The sequence below is a fragment of the Eublepharis macularius genome, chromosome 17 (genome assembly GCF_028583425.1).
Source record: "Eublepharis macularius isolate TG4126 chromosome 17, MPM_Emac_v1.0, whole genome shotgun sequence".
Taxonomy (NCBI): domain Eukaryota; kingdom Metazoa; phylum Chordata; class Lepidosauria; order Squamata; family Eublepharidae; genus Eublepharis; species Eublepharis macularius.
Window position 1 is genome coordinate 32,559,826 of NC_072806.1, and position 20,382 is coordinate 32,580,207.

The 20,382-nt window shown below is 43.0% G+C and overlaps 1 protein-coding gene across 1 annotated transcript in view; it reads left to right on the plus strand.

The window, feature by feature from the left end:
- The window catches only part of CLTC (clathrin heavy chain), a 76,191-nt gene that overhangs the window by 27,027 nt on the left and 28,782 nt on the right, over window positions 1–20,382 (plus strand). Inside the window, exons 3-10 of the mRNA XM_055001695.1 lie at window positions 5,739–6,007; window positions 6,790–6,951; window positions 7,802–7,915; window positions 8,681–8,854; window positions 13,550–13,747; window positions 14,739–14,939; window positions 18,901–19,053; window positions 19,734–19,856. Of these exons, the coding sequence (XP_054857670.1) occupies window positions 5,739–6,007; window positions 6,790–6,951; window positions 7,802–7,915; window positions 8,681–8,854; window positions 13,550–13,747; window positions 14,739–14,939; window positions 18,901–19,053; window positions 19,734–19,856 (1,394 nt within the window). The remainder of the gene's footprint in view (window positions 1–5,738; window positions 6,008–6,789; window positions 6,952–7,801; window positions 7,916–8,680; window positions 8,855–13,549; window positions 13,748–14,738; window positions 14,940–18,900; window positions 19,054–19,733; window positions 19,857–20,382) is intronic.

Genomic DNA, 20,382 nt, shown 5'->3' on the forward strand with positions numbered 1-20,382 from the left:
TCTGGGTAATTGACACATTGGCCTCCAGTGGCAAGTAAAATTGCTTGCAAGAGACTAGTCAGAAGCACTCTTAATTTAGACATCAGTTGATTGATGTAGGTTTAGTACCTTTTGTGAACTTATTTGCTAGCATCACATGCCTTGAAAATAGCCAGAGTGGCTGTGTGCAAACTCATTGGTTGATCAGTGCATTCCAAACATTGGAATGTGTGGTACAGTGCAATACCTCTGGAGTAGTTGGTTCCCATTTTGGAACAGGCGAGTCTCTGATGTCAGTTTTGGCATTCAAGCTTCCGGCATGGGATAGTATGCATCACACAAGATTCTAATTTTATTTATTAATTTAACCATCATCCTTTTTTGCTGATATTCATGGTAGATTACAAAATTAGAAAAATAATGTGATCAAGAAAAATTGGGATTACAAGATCTGGATTACAAAAATTAGAAAACATTGCAGTAAAAGCAAGATAATATAAGGAACAACGCAATAAGCTTCAACCCTGTTCTCTTTATAAAAGTGCTCTCTTGACCAATTCAGTGTTACGCATTCTGAGATACGATAAATGAGTGGGAGCACAGCTGTTGCAGCAGGACATATTGGCAGAGGTGGTCCTTTTAGATAAGTGGGCCCTGGGCCATGATGAAGGAATTGAACCTGGGAGTTGATTGGTAATCAGCGTAGCAACTGTAGAACAGGAGTAATATTCTCCCCAGCGCTTGATAGCAATTGTGCTGCAGCGTTTGGTACCAGTCAGAATCTAGTTGTCTTCAATGCGTTACAGTAGTCTAGTCTTGAGGTTGCTATGGCATGGATCCATTTGGATAGATCTGCCGAATCAAAGTAGGGAACCACTTTCCAAGCTAAATGAAGTTGGAAGAAAGCATTTTTCATGGCTGAATTAACTTGCTTCTCTCATCTAAAATATTCTTACAATTTTGTTGTTTGACTGTTGATAACAATTCCCGCATCTTTAAGAACCTTACTAATTTGCCAAGCAGCTTCTGTTTTCAGTAATGTGCAGATACGATCCCTGAAGAGAACAGAACATACCGCAGTATCTCTTGGAATTCGTAGTTATGATATCGACACAATTTAAAAGATAAATGTCAGGTTTCAGGTTAAAGATCAAGTATCATATTTCAAAAATTTTCTTTTGTCCTGTTTTCCAATAAACTTGAGCCTGGGGCATTACCTCCATATATGAATGTAATTTGCTTTCGGAGAGCAGCACTTACTACTAGCTGATAGAGGACGTTTAGATAACCTGCTCCATGTTACATGCTACTGGTGTACTATTTTAAAGCAGCTCTCTCTTATTCCATTCCATTCCCTCAGAATGAATGTTTCTATTTGTTAGGATCCAAACAGTAATCAAGGCTATTGTTCAATTTAAGAATATGGGCTCGTGATTTTAACATTTTTTTTCTACACCATCACCTTTCCTCCCCTCCCTGGTTGCAAAATATGCTTTAATGTGGAGTAGTAACTATAGCATATAGGGTTGGAATTGGGAAACAAGTAGGAGCCTAGGTTTGTTGGGCATGTCTGTTTTACACATTCAGTGTAAATCAGGGTTTGCTGTGATGAGTACACTCTGTGATCCTTTTATCTGGATATACTTGGGTCTGTCACATCCAAGCCTTAAAGTACAAGGTGTGCAAATTATATTATCTGTCAGGAGCACTTCTGAAAAACATATGGTGGGCCCTCAATTGGAGTGCGTGATGGCTGCAAACATCTTGCTTTTCGAAGACTAAATGATTCTGGGATAAGAACATTAACACTTTTTCCAGATAGCATAGCAAGTGCCCAACTGTAAATGGTATGCAAACCACATCAATTTTTTTCATATTAGTATCATTTCTAGTGTATTCTTAATAAAATAATCAATAAAGTACAGTGGCTTGTTAGACTTTTCTAATTTGTTCACACAATTAGAAAAAGGATTGTTACACATACAGAAAATAAAGTCAGAGACACCTTAAACAATAGCCTTAGTAGTAATTTTTTCAAAAAATATCCACAGATAATAAAATGGTATCTTCTACTGAAATTTAAATCAATACTCCCCAAAGATCTGATCTGTTGCTCTTCAGAGTTTTAGTGCCATTGAGGTAATTTTTGCTACTACTGTCTGTAGTCCTAATCATGCGCTCAGAGAAGAATTAAAAGATGATAATTAGCAGAACAAAGTAGAAAAGCGACCCTATCTACTTTTAACTTCACATACAGCTCCCGAGAAAAAGTATACAAATAGATTCAACAGTGTGGGCTCTGCAGAGACAGGATAGAGCTGGAGAGGAGGCGGCTTTTGTAAATTTCCCACTCTTGTGTTGCTCTCAACCCCTGTTCATGACTAGTTCCCTGAGGAGGAGGCAGCAAAGTACTGTAATATCCTACCTATTGCACAACAGACCAGCAAGTGTAGCCAATCTAGGTCCGTGAGCTGTATAGAGCACGTGTCCTGACTTAAATCAAACTCTGTAATGGATGAGAAGTGTCAAGTAACCCTTGCTCAGATGTTCAGACAGTTAATGCTGCTCCCCTGCCTCCACTAAAGCCGACATGTTGCCGTGTTTTCTTCCTTGGTGGAGAAACTAAACTTGCTTTTATACTGATCTCTTGTCTCTCTCATTACAGTAGTTTCCTTCCCTTTTTCTTGATGGCTTTAATGTTGTATCACTATTTTTTGTCACACTTTTAATGCTCTCTTGTGTGTGAAGATGGTGAGTTACCTCTGTTTCAGATTGTATTTGTGTTTGTCCTGTTTTATGAAAAGAGAATGCAAAAGGCTTACTGGCTTAAAGGCTTAGCAAGGCACACTGCTGAATAATTGACATGGAGTATGACAAGGAACCTACATTATGTCACTCCCTCTGAGCCTTGTTCTCAGAGCCGCTCCTTTCAAAACAAAAAAATAGTGGCAGGAGAGTGATCTTAAATTTTAGGAACTGCTACATCTTTGCTTGGAGTTGTAGAAATGCTTCACTGAAAGCAGAAACTTGGATATGCATCAAGCTTTTTATAAACAGGACTGAGACCCCTACAATTTCATATCTGGCTGTGTTTTTGTTTCTTTTTTGTTTGCTTTTAACGTTCTCAGGAAAAAATGAAGCCACTGTGTGGCTCCCAAATAAAAGATGCAATTTTGGATCGTTCCCATCCCAAAATTCAAGATTACATAGTAAAAAGAATAGTGGTTTTCAAATGAGACTGAACCATATTGAGACAGTCTTGGGGGGGGGGTTGCCCTCAGCTCCTTTTGAGAACAGGTTTTACTTGTTACCTGGAGGCTAACCACCAGTGCTAGCTCAGAGTAGATAAGAGTTCTGAGCCTTGGTATATTTTTGTGGCTTAGCCTTTAACCCTGAAACTTAGTTCTTAATGGCTTTGAAAGTCTAACTTGCATAGCTTCTGTGCCTTGTGTTCCCTTGGAGTGAAGATTGTGTAAGCATATGGAACTAGTAATGTCCTTGGAAGTACTTGTAGCTTTGTTTCCCCTGCCCGCAGTACTAGAAGATCGACACCTACTTCTTGATAGCCTTCTGTCCTTGTCTGCCAATGGATGCTAATTCTCAAAATGAGAGATGGACATCTTTTGAGGCAGCGTGAATCAGTTAATCAGGAGGCCCCTTGTTATATGGGCCAGGAGACAAACTGCCAAGCCAGCCTCTTGTCTGTCAGTGTTGTATATGGGCCCATATGCTCCACAGGCTGCAGTTGGGAGTCCATTTTGTCCAGTATCATGTTGGACACAGTGGCCAGCCAAATGCCTTCGAATGCCTACAAGGTGGTCACAAGTAGAGGCGGAAACCATTGTTGCTCCTGTGCCCTGATTATTCATTCACGTCTACCTTTCTCCCCAATGGGGACCTAAATCCATTTTGGAGTTTACTGTCTATGGACATGAAGGCTCCATTTGGCCATCATGCCTAGTAGCTATTGATGGACCTCTACTTCATGAATTTGCCCAATCCCCTTCTAAAGCCATCTTAATTCATGGCTCTTGTTAGATCCTGTGGCAATGAGTTCCGCTCTTTATAGTGTTCGTGCTAAAGGAATTGGGTACCTCCTCCTCCACGCTATTTTGGCCAGCTTCAAAGCATGCTGTGTGGCTCTGGTTCCTTCTCTTCTTTCTTGCTGCTACTTGTCCTGTGCTAGGCACAAGGGTAGACAGGCAGTTTTCCTGCCTTGATTTCATAGTATGTGTGTGGAAGCTTCCGCTGCACTCATAATGTTAGGACACTTTCACTCACCAGTTTGAGAATTCAATTCCAAATATAAGGAGGTGGTTCTATACCTTACTAGTAGCTTCAGATGGCTAGTTGTGTTAGTCTGTAGTAGTAGAACAAAATTCCAAATCCAGTAGCACCTTAAAAGACAAAAAACACTTTGTAGCATATACTCTTTCATGAGTCAAAACTGATTTTGTCAGATACAGATACCTGACAAAGTCAGCTTTGGCTCATAAAACTTAATACTCTTCAAAATGTCATTGGTCTTTAAGGTGCTACTGGACTCAAGAATTTTTTCACTGGATAGTAGCGCTTAATGAACTGTGTCCACTTCTTGGTTTGATTCTGAATCGGGTTTGGCAAACTTAATTATTTCTCTCCCCTCAAATTGAGAAACAGCCCAGGGGCTTTGAGGTTTTTTTTTAAAGGGGGTGGGTGGGGAGCCCAGTTCAGAACCTCTGCACTACCAATGGTAGTGATTTCTGGCTGCCCTAATATTCCAAGACTTGGAAGGACCTTCTCTGTAGATTTACAGTCCAAGCTTGAAGAACTTTTGGGCTCTAGGTAAATTTGTATTGTAAGCCTTTGGATTTCTGTGATGTGATTCTTAAAAATATGACGATTGTCGAGGAAGCTCAGAGATGAGCTTTGCCCCTTTATCCTTGCAGCTGGCTTGTAAAGTGGGTTAAGTAGATACCAGTGAGCTTTCTGGCTGAACAGGGGTTTGAACCCTGATCTTCCCAATCTGTGTCCCACTGCTCTTAGCAGTTGCATGCCACACTGGCTCCTGGAGGCAAGGATGTTGGAAGTGGCATGCTTTAACTATGATGTATTCACCCTCTTCCTATGGTTTGAAGCACTTCTCTCCCCTTCTCCTGCCTGCCTGGTTGTCATTGTGTTCTCCCGTCTCCCCACGTATAATGCACGGTCTGCAACACCCAAGAAACTTTGTTAAGAGTTTTGGTTCAACCAAGCTATCAGCCAAACTAACAAAGTATCTAGTTTGTGACTACCGTTTCCCATTCTCATGGAAACTGTTTTGTGTTACTCCTGTATTCGTACTAGATGCAAATACAAATGTGTGTAGCGCTCTTTTATATGCCTTGGTGTACTTTTAGTTCAAATGAGTCAAGTAAACCCTGCTACTTGGGTTAACAATCAGTAGCCTAGCATGAAAAGTAGCTGTTGCTTCAATTTGATATGAACAAAGCTGTGTTCACAACACCTGCATATGAGGCCGTAACCAATTCTGCAGTTGGCTTAGCTAGAATTTCCTTTTGAGTAATAGATTTGGCTTTAGAAATGTTGATGTCTGGTTAGAAAGCCTGCTGAACACCGGGAACCTCACAGCCAAACACCATGCGTGATACCTTCCTGGAGTCAGGTGTAGTTTCCACAATCAAATTGAATAATGCAGTCACATCATTTTAAACACTCATTGTGACCCTTTGAATGTCTGTATGTTGCTTGGCTAACATGAGCTGTGGTCATGTTTTCAGCCGGGAAGACCCTTCAGATCTTTAATATTGAAATGAAAAGCAAAATGAAGGCGCATACCATGACCGATGATGTCACCTTTTGGAAGTGGATCTCTCTGAACACTGTTGCACTAGTCACTGACAATGCTGTGTACCACTGGAGCATGGAAGGGGAGTCTCAGCCAGTAAAAATGTTTGACCGCCACTCTAGTCTTGCAGGCTGCCAGATCATCAATTATCGTACAGATGCCAAGCAGAAATGGTTGCTTCTGACTGGCATATCAGCACAGGTAACACTTCAGTGTAGGTTGATGCTTTACAGCACATACTTGTAAAAAATGGCATGGGTAAAACTATGTTTGGCGTCTTGCTCACCGTTGCCTTGTGAAATGTTTCTGTTTTACTAACAGAAATAGTTGGAATTATGATATGCCGAATACCCTGGTTAAGCTGTAAGTTGAACTTGTCCATGTCAGTCTGTTTAGCTATAATTGGGATTTCATCTTATGAGTAATGGCTAAAGTTTATTTTAAAGACTACCTTGACTAACTTGGCCCTGTTCTAGAAACGTCTCCAGAATTAAACTAGGGCCAACAGGAACATTCCCTGAGCACGCTGCAGTCCATTCTGGTTAAGGGAAGACCATGGACATTCTTTAACTAGAGCTTTAATGTGCTGGTAGTTAAATAGCAGTGCATTTTGATGGGCCAGCTGAAATCCAGTTCCCTGTGAATTTGGGCATTCAGCAGGGGGAGTGAGTGTGCGCACAGGCGCATGTGTGTGCGTGCGTGTTTGTGTGTTAAATAATAGGCCTAGAAAGGGGATCTTAAGTACTGCACAAGAGTTGCAGAAGCAGGAAGAGACCAATAGCAGGCTCCTTTAGGTAAGTGAGTCTGTTGTAGGCATCAAGAAGTAGTTTCCTTTACCCTCTGCTAAAGTGCAACATGAACTCTGTCTGTGTAGAAAAACATTGCCTAGGCCTGCATCACTCTCCTGATCACTTTTTCAACCTGTGGTAGCTGTTGTACAAAGGTGGCTGACTTAAATCTTTGTGTGTGTCCTTTCTTTAAAGCAAAACCGTGTAGTAGGAGCCATGCAGCTTTATTCCGTAGATAGGAAAGTATCCCAGCCCATTGAGGGCCATGCTGCTAGCTTTGCACAGTTCAAGATGGAAGGCAATGCTGAAGAATCCACCCTTTTCTGTTTTGCAGTGAGAGGTCAAGCTGGAGGCAAGGTAAGCTTGCATTTCTTGTGGTCTGTTCTTGCATAGAAGGGAAAAGGTCCATGTCTATGCCCTGGGGCTGCTGTCTGCGTAAACTCAACGGAATAATAATTCACCATGGAAAAACTGTCTCTCTTCTTCCCTTTGCAAATAGTATCAACAGCTACTGTCACATATTTGCACAGAATACCTGATGAACTGAGTGAGAAGCCTCCTGGAAAGCTTTTACTGAAGGGAAGGGAAACTTTATATGGGTTACTTAGAATGGGGGGTTGAATTAATTGTAGATTAGGTGCAGGGGAAGGAAACACTTCCAGGGGGCATCACACTGACATTGCAGAAGGAGAAGGCATCAGACAGATGCCGCAGAAAGGAGGTTTTCAACAGTTTGTACAATGGTGAGCTGGCTGTAATTCCACCTATTTCTGGACTGGCTGCATGATGCAGTGGCCACAGTTCAGTGTAGGTAGAGCTATACAGCCTGGCCCTTGTACTTCTGGCTAGGATTAAAATTCCATCAGTTTCTTCCTGGGCTGCATTTAGTTCCAGCTTGTTTCTTTTATGTGAGAATTAAAAAACATCCCAAAGGGGTAGCTGTATTAGTCCATTGCACCAAAAACAAGCAGAAATCTTGTGGCTCTAGTTCATAGCAGTTTATGGTAGAATAAAACATTGTACTGCTTCAAGGTGCTACAAGACTCCTGCTTGAAGTGATGAGAGAGATTGTTTTAATTAGGCAACAGAACTTGGGCTCTTTGCTAGTTCATGTATGTTGCTTGGCCACTGCTGTGCCCGTTTAACAAACATGTGCACTTGTTTCTGAGGAAGCTCATACATAATCACATCCCATCTTTCCATGCAGTTGCATATCATTGAAGTTGGCACACCTCCAACAGGAAACCAGCCATTTCCCAAGAAAGCAGTGGATGTGTTTTTCCCACCTGAAGCGCAGAATGACTTTCCGGTAGCAATGCAGGTAAGGACACAATGCCAAGGGGATACCTTCTGTGTCTTGAGTGATTTGGGTGGGGGGGGCGTAAGAGGGCACTGTAATTCAGGAGGGTGTAAATTGTTGGGGTTTCAAAATGCCGAAGAATGAGATGGCTACCTACTATCTACTTCCCAGCCTTGGGCTTAATGTTGTAAGCTGCTTTTAATTGCCGCTTAGCCTTGCCTTTTTATAGAACAGAAGTTCAGGTATTTTTAGCATTTGTAAGAGTATGGATGGCAGTTGGTTGCTTAGCAAAACTCACTTTGCTCTTTGAATCATTAGTGTGCGTGAGCCAGATGCAAATTGTAGTACTGTATCAAAGTATAAATAGAGCTCTCTGTGCATGCAGTCATGTTCTGTGGCTTAATGGGAGTGCTGATTGTGGTGATATTTGGTGCAATGTTAAGCATCTTTAATACCTCAGCTTTGTTTTAAAACAAGTTCATAACCATTATGGTAGCAAACAGATCCTGAAAATGTAGGAAATTCCTCCTTATGTCTCAAATCTGAGGGTGGAGGAACAAGATTGCTAGTGGTTGAAGACAACACTTCAGTACCTGCCATGGCTGTTTTTTCCTCTTGTTAAGTGGAAGGTGAGAAGGTTAGACAAAATGAGGCAGTTGAATGAATTAAAATATTCAGTTACTTTGCACATATTATAGATGATGCTAAATAAAATCCCATGCCTGCACAGAGGGCACATATCTGATTATAATGTGGTGGGAATCTTATATTTCCATTATTCTGCAGATCAGTGAAAAGCATGATGTGGTCTTCTTGATCACAAAATATGGTTACATCCATCTATACGACCTTGAAACAGGCACGTGTATCTACATGAACAGAATCAGCGGAGAGACCATTTTTGTCACCGCCCCTCATGAAGCAACTGCTGGAATCATTGGAGTCAATCGAAAAGGACAAGTAATGCCATTTTATTCTCCTAAGACTTAGATTGCATTGCTATGGGTAAAAGTCTCCAATTACATACAACTCCAGAATGTTGAAGTGGCTCACAGATCTCAAGTACTGCTTTCAATGCGTTGACTTGTCGTTAAAAACTAAATTTGCCACCTTTTGGTAAAGCAGGTTGAAGTGTTGCATTGGGGAAGCTGTCGTTGGAAGGTCAGAGTGGCCAGAATTTTGGCAGTTTGTGCCACTGCTGACCTTGATGATTTTTCCTGTACGGGCACTCCTTGCTTTGAGGAGGAGACTTCCAGCTCACTCAGTGCTGCCCATTCTGTAATGCTGCTTTCAGCCAAGAAACGGAGCTTTAAGTTGGCTCCCTGTGGGTTCTCGTCGTTTTCTTGTTTCTTTGAGCGCTGCAGTGGGGATCCGTGCACACATTCTTCTCTGCGCTCCTGAAAGCACACAGTTCTTTCTTCACATGAATTTGTTACTGCTCCAGAATCACCCCACCTAGTTGCCAAGACATTGGTAGTTGTAAAATTTCAGTGTAAACATACCCCTTTGTTAGCTGTTCCTCCACCTCCTCTTCTCTCATTTCTGGCCAATTTTAGATACAAACTGTCATGTAGGTCGGCATGTTGTGTTAAATCAGTTTTTTAGATTGCATTGTGGGGGCAGGGCTTGGCTTCTTGGCATTGCCTCCCTCGCTTCCCTGTTAATCTGCCTAGCTATTATACTGTGGATAGAAAAGAGATCTTCCTCCTTGAGTCTCTATATTTGCCTTGGTTATATCTGAAAAGACTGAACTTTTTCTCCTTGCGATTATGGAAGGTTGCTGGCGCAAGCCTTGGCACGTAACCATTTAATCCAATTCTGGCTAATGGGGCAGGGGGGATGTTCAGTCTTGACAGTGTGTTAAAGGTATGCTGCCAAGCACATTTAAAACGTTCTGAATGAGCGTAGTAGGGTGGCTAAGAAGGGACAGCCAGTGAGAGTTAAGGCGTCTTGGGTGTGTGCCTGAGAGCAAGTTTTCCTTGCTTTGGGGTTGGCATTAAAATGAATTAAATCTTTTTTCTCTCAAATAGCTAGCATCCTTCCACTCAGATTGCATTTTAATCTGCTGCTAAGCTCCTGTGCCTACGAAGAAAGCTTCCCGTGGCGGCTTACTGTGTGGTCTGAGAAATGGCAGCTTTGAGAGTTCCCCTCACGATTCCCCTGGGGATAAAATCCTGATCTGCAGATAAGAATTACAAGCTTCACAGGCTCTGTTTCTAAGAACTCCTCCTCTCCCCTGTGGCACGATAAACTGCTTGTGAAGCCAAAGTGCCCAAGACCCAGTATAAAGGCTCATCTGAACTCTCCATCTCCTAGAAACTCAGAAAACTAAGTGCAGCCTTGAGGAGCCGAGTCCTAGGAGGTGCAAGGGTCACCCCCCCCCCCCAGATGCCTCTATTCTGTTTCCTAGGTTACCTTGGGCTAATAAACAGAAATGGAGAACAAAACTGTATCCCTCAGGGCTTAATATGGAGAAGGAGGTCCCTGGATGTCGCCGAGCCCAAAGTATGGAGCTGTAGCCCCAAATCTTAAATCTTTTCTGCACCCATAAAAGCTAGAAACCTTTCCTTAAAAGCTGGGGTTTAGGAGAACTAAAACCCAAATGTAAATTCCTTTTGCTGCTTGAAATTAAAGATCGGTCTTCCTGCTGCCGGAGACAATGCAAAACTAGATTCCGGTGAGGAGTTAGCAAGCATAATGAAACTATTCCATTTGCCCTCAGCGTTTCATATTCAGAGCGCTGATATAACTGAATATGGAGATTCCAGTTAACTGTCATGGCTAACAGCTGTTAAGAGATTAAAGAAGTCTTAACTTTTTTTAAAAAACCCTATTTTAAGGTGATGTCTACTGTAGAACCTAGTGTGCCAGTCTTCAGACTAGCTGCAGATTGGTTGCCCTTCACCAGAAATGAGGCTCCATTTCTGGTGCAGCATTGTGAAATTGTGTAGCCAGTGGAGCACAAAGTGCATCTTGCATACCTTCCAGAAACATGTGTGGGGCTTGGAATAACATCCACAGCTGACCTGAAAGTCGAGGGCCTCCATCTGAGCGCTGGTGTCTGCAAAGTAAACAACAATATGAATCCTGTGGTAACAGACTGATTTATCCCTGCCTCGTTCAAGGTTCCAAATCGGTTTAGTTCTGAGATTTAATCCCACATTTTAAATGTCTCAGTGAGCTTCAGATAAGATCTAAAAACAGATAATTCTTTAAGGAACCTGTTGGTTATTACAAATATTTTTTGTGATTCCTTGTTTAACACTTTCCATCAAGGCACACAGAGACTTCTTTTAGAGTTACGAGGTTTCTTCTTTATTGAAATAAACTAATCTTTCTAATAAAGCAAGATACTAATAAAAAGTCAAAAGAGTTTATTGTCTGTAGCCATAGGCCGTCACAAGTCACCAAACATTGACTAATAAACAATTAAGTCTCTTATCACAGTTTATATAAGTTACTAAAATTAAAACAATACAGTATGCCAAACTATCCCAGGGATCACGAAGATACTAATATATAAAGGCTTATTAAAATTAAACCAAACATTAATGAATATATGCATACAGTAAAAAGCATATCTCTTAACATTTCTCAATTAAATCTAAGATTTAAAATCAGATTGTACTGAAGTCTACAATGAAATGAATTGGATTTTCAATAAACACACATAACTGACACAAATAGTCCTCACCTAAATCTTTTTCATGAGATTTTCTAAATCAAAACTACCTTCTTACCTGGGTGACATGTTTTATACTAATTAACATGTGCTATTTATGAAGACATTTCTTAAGATCTTTTATGCTCTGACCTGGATAACCCAGTGAGCCTGATCTTGTCAGATCTCAGAAGCTAAGGAGGGTCGGCCTTGGTACATAAAAATATGATTTAGCGACTCTTCAGATTTTCAGTCATGTGACATTTTACCAAAGCCGTGTGATGTTATTATGCAGGTGCGTGATAAACTCTATAAACCTTTAAAAATTGTAAAAAAATTTAAGTGAGCAGGTTATTAGTGGTCCATTCTAGCAATTAAAGAATCATTAATCTACCATTGTCCAACTACCTTTAATTGGTTGTCAAAAAATAAAAGGAACAGCTGCGTGTTACGCAACCTGCTAACAAACTCCATTGAAGTCATACAAAATTCACTAGAATACATGTGTATAACTAGAGTATGTTGAGATTTAATTCGTATTCCTGTCGCTGTGTGTCTGGATTTGAGGAGCTGTTTCCTCCTGAGGATGATGGCTGTGGATGATTCATTGCTGGTGACCTGGTCCATGCTGCTCTGTCTAGGCTTCTGAAGGCCCAGGACTGATAATGTGTATTCTTCACACAGAGGAGGAAGCCTGTCGTCAGTCCAGAGCAGTTAACACAGAATTAAGCGGCTGGCTAGGAAATATTTTTTGGAGGGCTTCATGCCTAAGTACATCTGCAACTGCCTCTTGGAGTTAGACTGTGTCATGATTGGGGAGCAGGTGGGCGGATGGCTGAGAGAGAGCTTAGCATGTTACTGTGATAAAGTGGCCGAGTGCAAGAGAGAAGGTTTAATTGCATATGGCCAAAGGCCATCACAATACAAAGTTAAAAACAGTAAAAATAGAAATCTATCTTACAAGCATAAAATACAGTTATTAAAATAATAAAAATAGAATACAATTAAAATGGGACCTTAATAAATACCAGACAGTTATGAGAAAAGTTAGGTTTCTGAGGAAACAATCTTGGCCCTAATCTTTTTTGCAGCTAAGGCAAACAGGGATACTCTGCTAGTGACAAAAGAATCAGTATCAGATAACAAAAAAACTAATTTGTCAATATCAGAGGTAAAGTGGCCAAGTGGAAACTGCCTTCCATCCCAGGCGAGTTCCAGTGGGCACACAACAACAGCCCTTTGAAGTACTAACACCTTGCTGTTGGGCAAGTGGCTCTAGCGGGCTTTTGGGGTTTCAGAACGTCCAGACCACGTTAGGTAATGTCCTTTAGGCACATATGGGCAAATCCTGAACATCTCTGTGTGTGTGAATCTATGTATGTCTGTGTCTGTGTGATCCTGGGTGTGTGTGGAAATACAGGAGGACCAGCAGCTTTGCCTTTTCCACACCTGCATGTCATCTCCATCCTGAAGTGGGGAGCAGATGTACTTAAACTGTAAGAGTCTCTTGAGTCTAGCAACCTATTCCTTATCCTGTATCCTAAGCATTGAGCCTGTGCAGTAATGAAGTTGTTTTAGTTGAGAAGCATTGCCTTGGCTCCTACTCAAGTGCCTCTAACTGCTAGCTGATGCTACTGAGAGTAATCCTTGGGGGCACCTGTGCCCCTGGGCAGTTGCCAGGATCAAGGGGAGATCCACAGCACGAGGTAGATATCCAGGGGTGGTGGCAAGCTGCCTAAGGGTAACTCCAGCATCCCTCCTTGCTAGATGATGGCTCCCTACCCCAGATTCCCAGCTGGGGCTGTGTGCCAGTGAGAGAATCATGCTGGGGGTGGGGCTGGAAGGAAAGTTAAAGATTGTTGGTCTGCCTAGCTCTCAGTATTGTCATCTCTGACCAGTGGTGGGTCTCCATGACTTTAAAAATATAACACATGATTCTTGATCTCAAAACACATTCTTTGTCACTTAATTGCATTCTCCTACCTCCAACCCAGGTGTTGTCTGTGTGTGTAGAGGAAGAGAACATCATTCCTTACATCACAAATGTACTGCAGAACCCTGACCTGGCTCTGCGTATGGCTGTCCGTAACAACCTAGCAGGTGCTGAAGAGCTCTTTGCCAGGAAATTCAATGCTCTTTTTGCCCAAGGGAGCTACTCAGATGCAGCAAAAGTGGCAGCAAACGCCCCAAAGGTAAGATAATGGTTGAAAGGATGCTTTGCTGTGTCTGTGGTGCACGCGAGGGTTGTATTTTTTGTTTCTATTGGCTTGGTGTGCCTAGTGCACCTGTGTTTGGTAGCAACACTAGGTTGTTCTGGGCTGGCGCTTGGGAGGTTGTCATCTTTCAGTAGCAAACAGGCAACAGTTCAGTGGTGGAGCACCTGTGTTGCATGTGGAAAATCCTGAGTTCAGTCTCCCGTTACAAGCACTTGAGTTGCAAACGCTGGGAAGGATCCCTGCCTGATGGTGGAGGTGCTTCTTAGACTAATAGTCGGATGCTGCATAAGCCAGTAGAGCTGGTGTGGTGGTTAGGGCCAGACTAGGATCCACATTGTCACTCTCCCGTGGGAGCTTGCTGGGTGACCTCGGGCGCATCAGACTTTCTCAGCACAACCCACCTCACAAGGTTGTTAGGATAAAATGGAAGAGAGGAATACAAACTAAGCTGCTTTGGATTCCCTTTGGAGAGAAAGGCAGGGTATAAATGAATGGAATGCTTCTTTAGCTCCTGCTTAGTCTGAAGAGTTTTGCAGCTACTTGCTGGTGTCTAATAACTGCGCCAGCTCCTGTTGAACCCGGGGTGTGGTACACACCTTGCACTTGTATGTGCTGCATTAACTGAAAGCGAGGCTCAGTGCTTTCCATCCAGGTGGTGGCAGGGGCAGATGGAGAGGGAAAAATGGCCCTGGAAAAGGGCACCACCGGAAGGAACGAAGCCAGCCAGCCAGCCAGTTACATAAACCTCAATTGCACCTAACTCTGTAGATCAATTCTGCATGCAGATAAGTCATCTACAGTTGTGGTTCTGAAAAATTGCAGCCTGTCAGAGACAGATGGCCCTGAACCTAAAAAGTTAGGAAGTGCTAAATGCCCATCTAGGTGGTGAGCTTGGCTCTCTCAGTTGGAATCTCCATTTGAGTTCCCAAGGATGAGTGAGTTGCATTTTATTCGGTTCTCTTTAAAGGGAATTTTGCGTACCCCAGACACCATACGCCGATTCCAGAGCGTTCCAGCACAGCCAGGTCAGACTTCTCCCTTGCTCCAGTATTTTGGAATCCTGCTAGACCAAGGTCAACTGAACAAGTATGAATCCCTCGAACTCTGCAGGCCGGTGCTCCAGCAAGGACGCAAGCAGCTCTTGGAGAAATGGTTAAAGGAAGACAAGGTAAGGCACAGTGACTAGGCGGGTGGGGCCCTCAATAGCTTACTAAGCGCTAATGTTTATTATTGTGGGGTGTGCCATTCTCTCAGAGGGTGTAGCTTAATAAATGCTAATATCATAGTACTTCCCTTCCGCAAGGCTTGTCCATCCTTCTGTGTGCATTGATGTCCAATAGCAACAGGCTGTGTACTTGCAAATGTCAACTGGTGGCTCCTGTGGAACTAAGCTCTCACTTGGTCATGGCAGCTGCGGAGTGAAGATGTCACATCCAGAGAGCAGATTCTTGTGCTCATCGTATAGGGGAAATAAGGCTCTCTATTTAAGCAAATCCCAAGTGAATGTGGGCATGAGGCACTCCCTCTTTCGAGATCTTTGCCAGCAGCGTTCCCCCCCACCCTTAGCTGCTAAGGCCCTGCCTTGTAGCTTAGCATCTAGTCATAGGGCAGGGCAAGGATTGAGGCATAGTGCTGAATCGCTGCCCCCACTGACAGTAAGAGATCGTTTTGCTCAGCAGCTTCAACAGCTTTTGCCAGGTGCTGCCTATACCCTTTCAAACATGTAATTCTTTGCAGCCATCCAGGCTAACAGCTGAGAATGAAGAACGCTCTCGTACTGAATTTTGTACCTGATCCAGCACCGTATTCTGCGTGCCCATAGCCTTGCTAAGAACTTGTGGGTTCCAACAGTCTGTCAAAACATGCTTCGATCTACGTTAAAACACAAGTGGCAACCATTGAGTGCTTTAGGAACTTACTAGAGATTCCTCAATGAAGATTACTAAATGGCAGACCTCTGGACGTCATTCCCTCTGTAACCAAATTCCCTCTATAGTGTTCGTGCATGTAAGAGTGCTAAATGCATCCTAAGCCATGTTTGCTAATTTGATTTTATTTATATCATTTACTGTATGTATAGTCCACCTTTCTCACAAAGACTCAAAGCGGATTACACACCACAAGTCGATAGCAGTCCTTATGAAAAATAACTAAATAAGCACAGCGTATGCCAGTACAGAATATGATGAGACATAATGAGCTATATCCAAGATGAGTGAAATCAGAATGAGCCTAGTCTATTAGGCATGATGGGGAGTGGAAGAAAAATAGTATTACATTAATAGAAAACAATGAAACAACAACAGTATGTGCAGCAAACTAATAATGTCCTGTGCAGAGTGGTATAATTCAGAGACCCTTTCCCGTTACAAAGCAACTAGAAAAGCCCTCCTGAACAACTCTATTTTATGTACATCGCAGAATGACAGGCATGTGGGGAGCCTTCCTGACATCCTCAGGCAAGCTATTCCACAAGTTGGGGGTCAGAACAGAAACCACGTGTATGAGTGGTTGTTGATCTTGCCCATTTGTCCAGGGACACCTGCAGAAGGCCCTGCACAGATGAGTGGAGTTGTTGCGGTGGAACATAGGTGGAGGGGTGGTCCTGCCGATAAGAGGGCCAAGGGCTGTGCAGGACTTTGTATGTGATAGTTGGTACCTTGAAATGAACACGGTAATAGATGAATAGCCAGTGGAATAATTGCAGAACAGGAGTAATAGGCATGCTGTGCTTAGCTCCTGATAATCACTGAACTGCAGCATCTGCACCAACTGAAGTCTCTGCATGGAGTTCAAAGTCAGAACTATGTAGAGGGCATTGTAATATTCTAGTCTTTATGTTATTGTGACATGGATCTGGGTGGCTAGATCAGCTGACTCGAGGTAGGAGCCCATCTTCCAGGCTTGATAAAGTTGGAAGAAAGTAGTTCTTTGCTGGATCAATTTACATGTCCAGCAGTAACGCTGGATCCTGTATAACCCGTAGGCTCTTGAGTTCGCAAAGGTAAACTGAACTCTGCCAAAGGTGGGTACAGTATCCTTCAAGGTCTCAGCCTTCCCAGATAGCATTATTTCCATCATATCAGGATTCAGTTTGTTCTTAGCCATTTAATCTCAGAGGCCAGGCAGTGGTTCAGGACTTCTGCCTTGCTGGGAGGTTTGGATAAAGAGACATAGAGCCTGGTGTCATCATTATGTGATGACAAGCAGTTTCAAAGCTATGATTGATTTCTCCTCAAAGCGGGGGGTGGGGGGAGACTGCATCCTCTGGAATTGTACAAGAGAAGTCTCTCACTGATGACAACTGGTGTCGGGTGGCAACTCTTTGAGACTGGTCTATAAGGAATTGTTTAAGCCAATCTCTCATAACTACTTCTGCCAATAGACTTCTCAGTCACATTGCATGATCCATTGTATCAAAGGCTGCAGGGGGATCTAGTAGGAGGGGAAAAGAGGCATGGCCTTGTCTGTGTTCAAAGATCATCAGATAAGGCTACCAGCACTGTCTCAGTCCTGTAGTCTGGCTGGAAACTAGGCTGAAAGGGGTCTACAGTAGATGAGGTATCCAAAAAGACTTAGAGTTACAGCACAATCCTAAACAGAGTTACTCCAGTTTAAGTCCATTGACTTTAATGGGCTTAGGCTGGAGTAACTCTGCTTAGGATTTCACTCTTAGTCTGCCACTGCTCTCTCTAAATTGCCTTGCCCAGAAAGGGCCGATTAGAGACAGGACGCTCATCAGCCACATCATTTTTCTGCAGTGACGTTTTTCAAGTAGTGGGCAGATAATCACCTCTGTTGAGTTGCTGAGCAAAGATACCTTGAGTCAGTGACTGATTTTGTTATGGATACCAAGGGTTCGTTCATGGGATCGTTGCGTGATTTCAGCAGCCAGGCTTGCCTAGATCCCAAGATCTTGTGGGCATCCATTATGGTAACGGAGTTGAAATGGTCCACAAACGGACTGGATTGTGCATTTTTAAAAATATATATATTTTTCAAAATTTTTGATTTAACAAATTTATCAACAGCAAACAATGGTCAACAAGTTTTAACAGTACAGGTGAGTTGGTACTGGATTATGCATTTTGTCTGCGCTACTTTACAGCATCACAACCTGTCCCTGAGACAATCGAGGCTCAGGCTTGGGAGTCAATAGTGCCAAGAAATCTTAAACTATTGAGATGGCTGTGACGCAAGGGTAGTAGCAGGAAAGTGCCATTTATTTGCTCTTGTCACCTTTGCCTCTGTTGTAAGTCTTCCAGTGAGCCCGTAGCACGTTTTATGGATTGTGTATCTGTACACAATCAGCTGCTGTTTCTGCGTGTGCTCAACAGTCTTGCGTACCTTTTCTCTCACGTACAGACCAAGAGATTTCCTGAGTCTCCCTTCAGTTAAACCCTGTTAAATAATGTCCCCATTTTTTAAGCAACAATGTATTTGACAGCTGGCTGCATATTTATACATTTTTGCAGGGGAAAGTGGCCAGAGTTTTAAGGTATTGTAAACGGCCCAAACCAGAGACGTAGTTGTGTCAGTCTACTGTAGCAAAACAAAATGCAAGTCCAGTGGCACGCTAAAGACTAACACCGTTTATCCCAGCATGACCCAGTACACCTCTTCCCAGTTAAATCATGACTTTGCTCACTACCCCTGTAACTGTTAAGACCAACACCGCCTGACCCTGGGAAGAATATTGTTGATGTTAACCTCTTAGAAAGCGGAGCTACCTTCTTTCCTCTTTTGATTGGTCAAGCCGGTCTCCCTTCCTAAAACACTAAATGCCCAGAAAACCAAAACAACAGTAAGAGTGCTTGACAAATATTTAACAAAAGACTGCTTGATTTTACTTTTGCAAATGTTCCTTATTCAACCCCCCCCCCCCTTCAAATATCTTTTTCTTAAATAAAAGGCTTTCTGGGACAAGTCATTACTGACCCACCCCTCCCTCTGGCCTAAGCACTTCAAAAAGTAGGGTTCTTGAGATGGTGGCAGTTCGCTAATCCTGTGTGAGTGAGTCCATCCATCACAGCTTTCTACAACAGGCCTCAGGGTCCTCTGCAACCCAAGAGCTCCATGGCACAGAAAGCAGACATTGAATGATGTATGCATGCTTTTTTTTAAAACAGCTGGAATGCTCTGAAGAACTGGGAGATCTTGTGAAGTCTGTGGACCCAACACTGGCTCTCAGCGTCTACCTGCGGGCTAACGTCCCCAACAAGGTCATCCAGTGTTTTGCAGAAACAGGACAAGTTCAGAAGATCGTGTTATATGCGAAGAAGGTGATTGCTGCTGACCTCGTCGTAGCCATGGCGGGCTCACGTGCCAAATGGTTTGGGAGCATTGTTCAAGATGCTGGTAGTGGCAGGCTTCAGTGGGCTTTGGCATGCCTGGGCTTTAAAAAGGAACTTAAAAATAATATTGCTTCATTTGGGGGCAAATTGTCATCTGTTTGGTCTGGCTGTTTTATTGCAAAGCGACATGCTGCCACAGCCTTCTCCTGCCGAAGTAAAGTAGGCAGTATGGTGCAGCTGGTCCTGGCATGTCGCTAACCATTGGTGGCTGCCAAAGGCTGGACTTGAAAGGTGCAATGCATTGGCTTCCTGTGCTACTGAGGAGCAAAGGCCAAAAGAACAGAGGGTCTGATGTTGCCAGGAAGGGGAGACCTGGGCAAGCCCTCTTATGGTGGAAAGGGCCAAGTGGCAGGTGCTCATGCAGTAGCCTTAGGAAACCCGTGGGCTAACTCAAAGGGATACGGTGAAGCAGCCAAGGGTGGTATAGCCATAGGAATGGAGGTTGGCTGAAGTTGCCCCTGACCGTAAGATTCACTGGGGTAAACTCTCTGCATGTTCAAGTCTCAGGCATAGAACTGGTTGGCATTTCATAAATCTCCTCTCTGGATCACTGAGGCTTGAAAAGCTCCTGATACCCTCTTTTCTTACACATGTGGTTTTCCTCCAAGGTTGGCTACACTCCTGACTGGATCTTTCTGCTGAGGAATGTTATGCGGATCAGCCCTGACCAAGGACAGCAGTTTGCCCAAATGCTGGTTCAGGATGAGGAACCTCTTGCCGATATTACCCAAGTAAGTGTTGAATGTAAATTAGCTCCATTTAAAGATTCCCTTTTCTTGAGAAGGCTGCTTGCATCGCTTCATAGGTGACAGGGACTGAAGTAGCTTTTTCATTCTTCAGGATTTGAAGACTTCAGAGAGCCTTTCTCCACTGTGATAGTCCTAAATAAGAAGCGCATGGCTATAATGCACAAGGCCACAATTGAAGCAAACACTGGAGATTCTGTTACCTGTGTGAAAAGTTGGCATTTAAGGGTGGTGGAGAAGAAACATTTGATGGAATGGAAACTGCATTTTGCGTTTTTTTAAAATAATGCAAGAGCCTGTTCCTCCTCCAGTAACAACCTCCTTAATAGCAGTTGTATAGTTCAGTTAACTGAGGGATGTGACATTAGGTAACATGGATAAAGGCTATAATTTTGTAGACAATGTATGAATGTGTTTCTGACCTGTGTTCTGTTCTGCATTGCATTACCTAATCTTAAAACAGGAATAATAAGGTATAACCAAAGAGCGTGCAGTGCAGCCGAAGGGATGG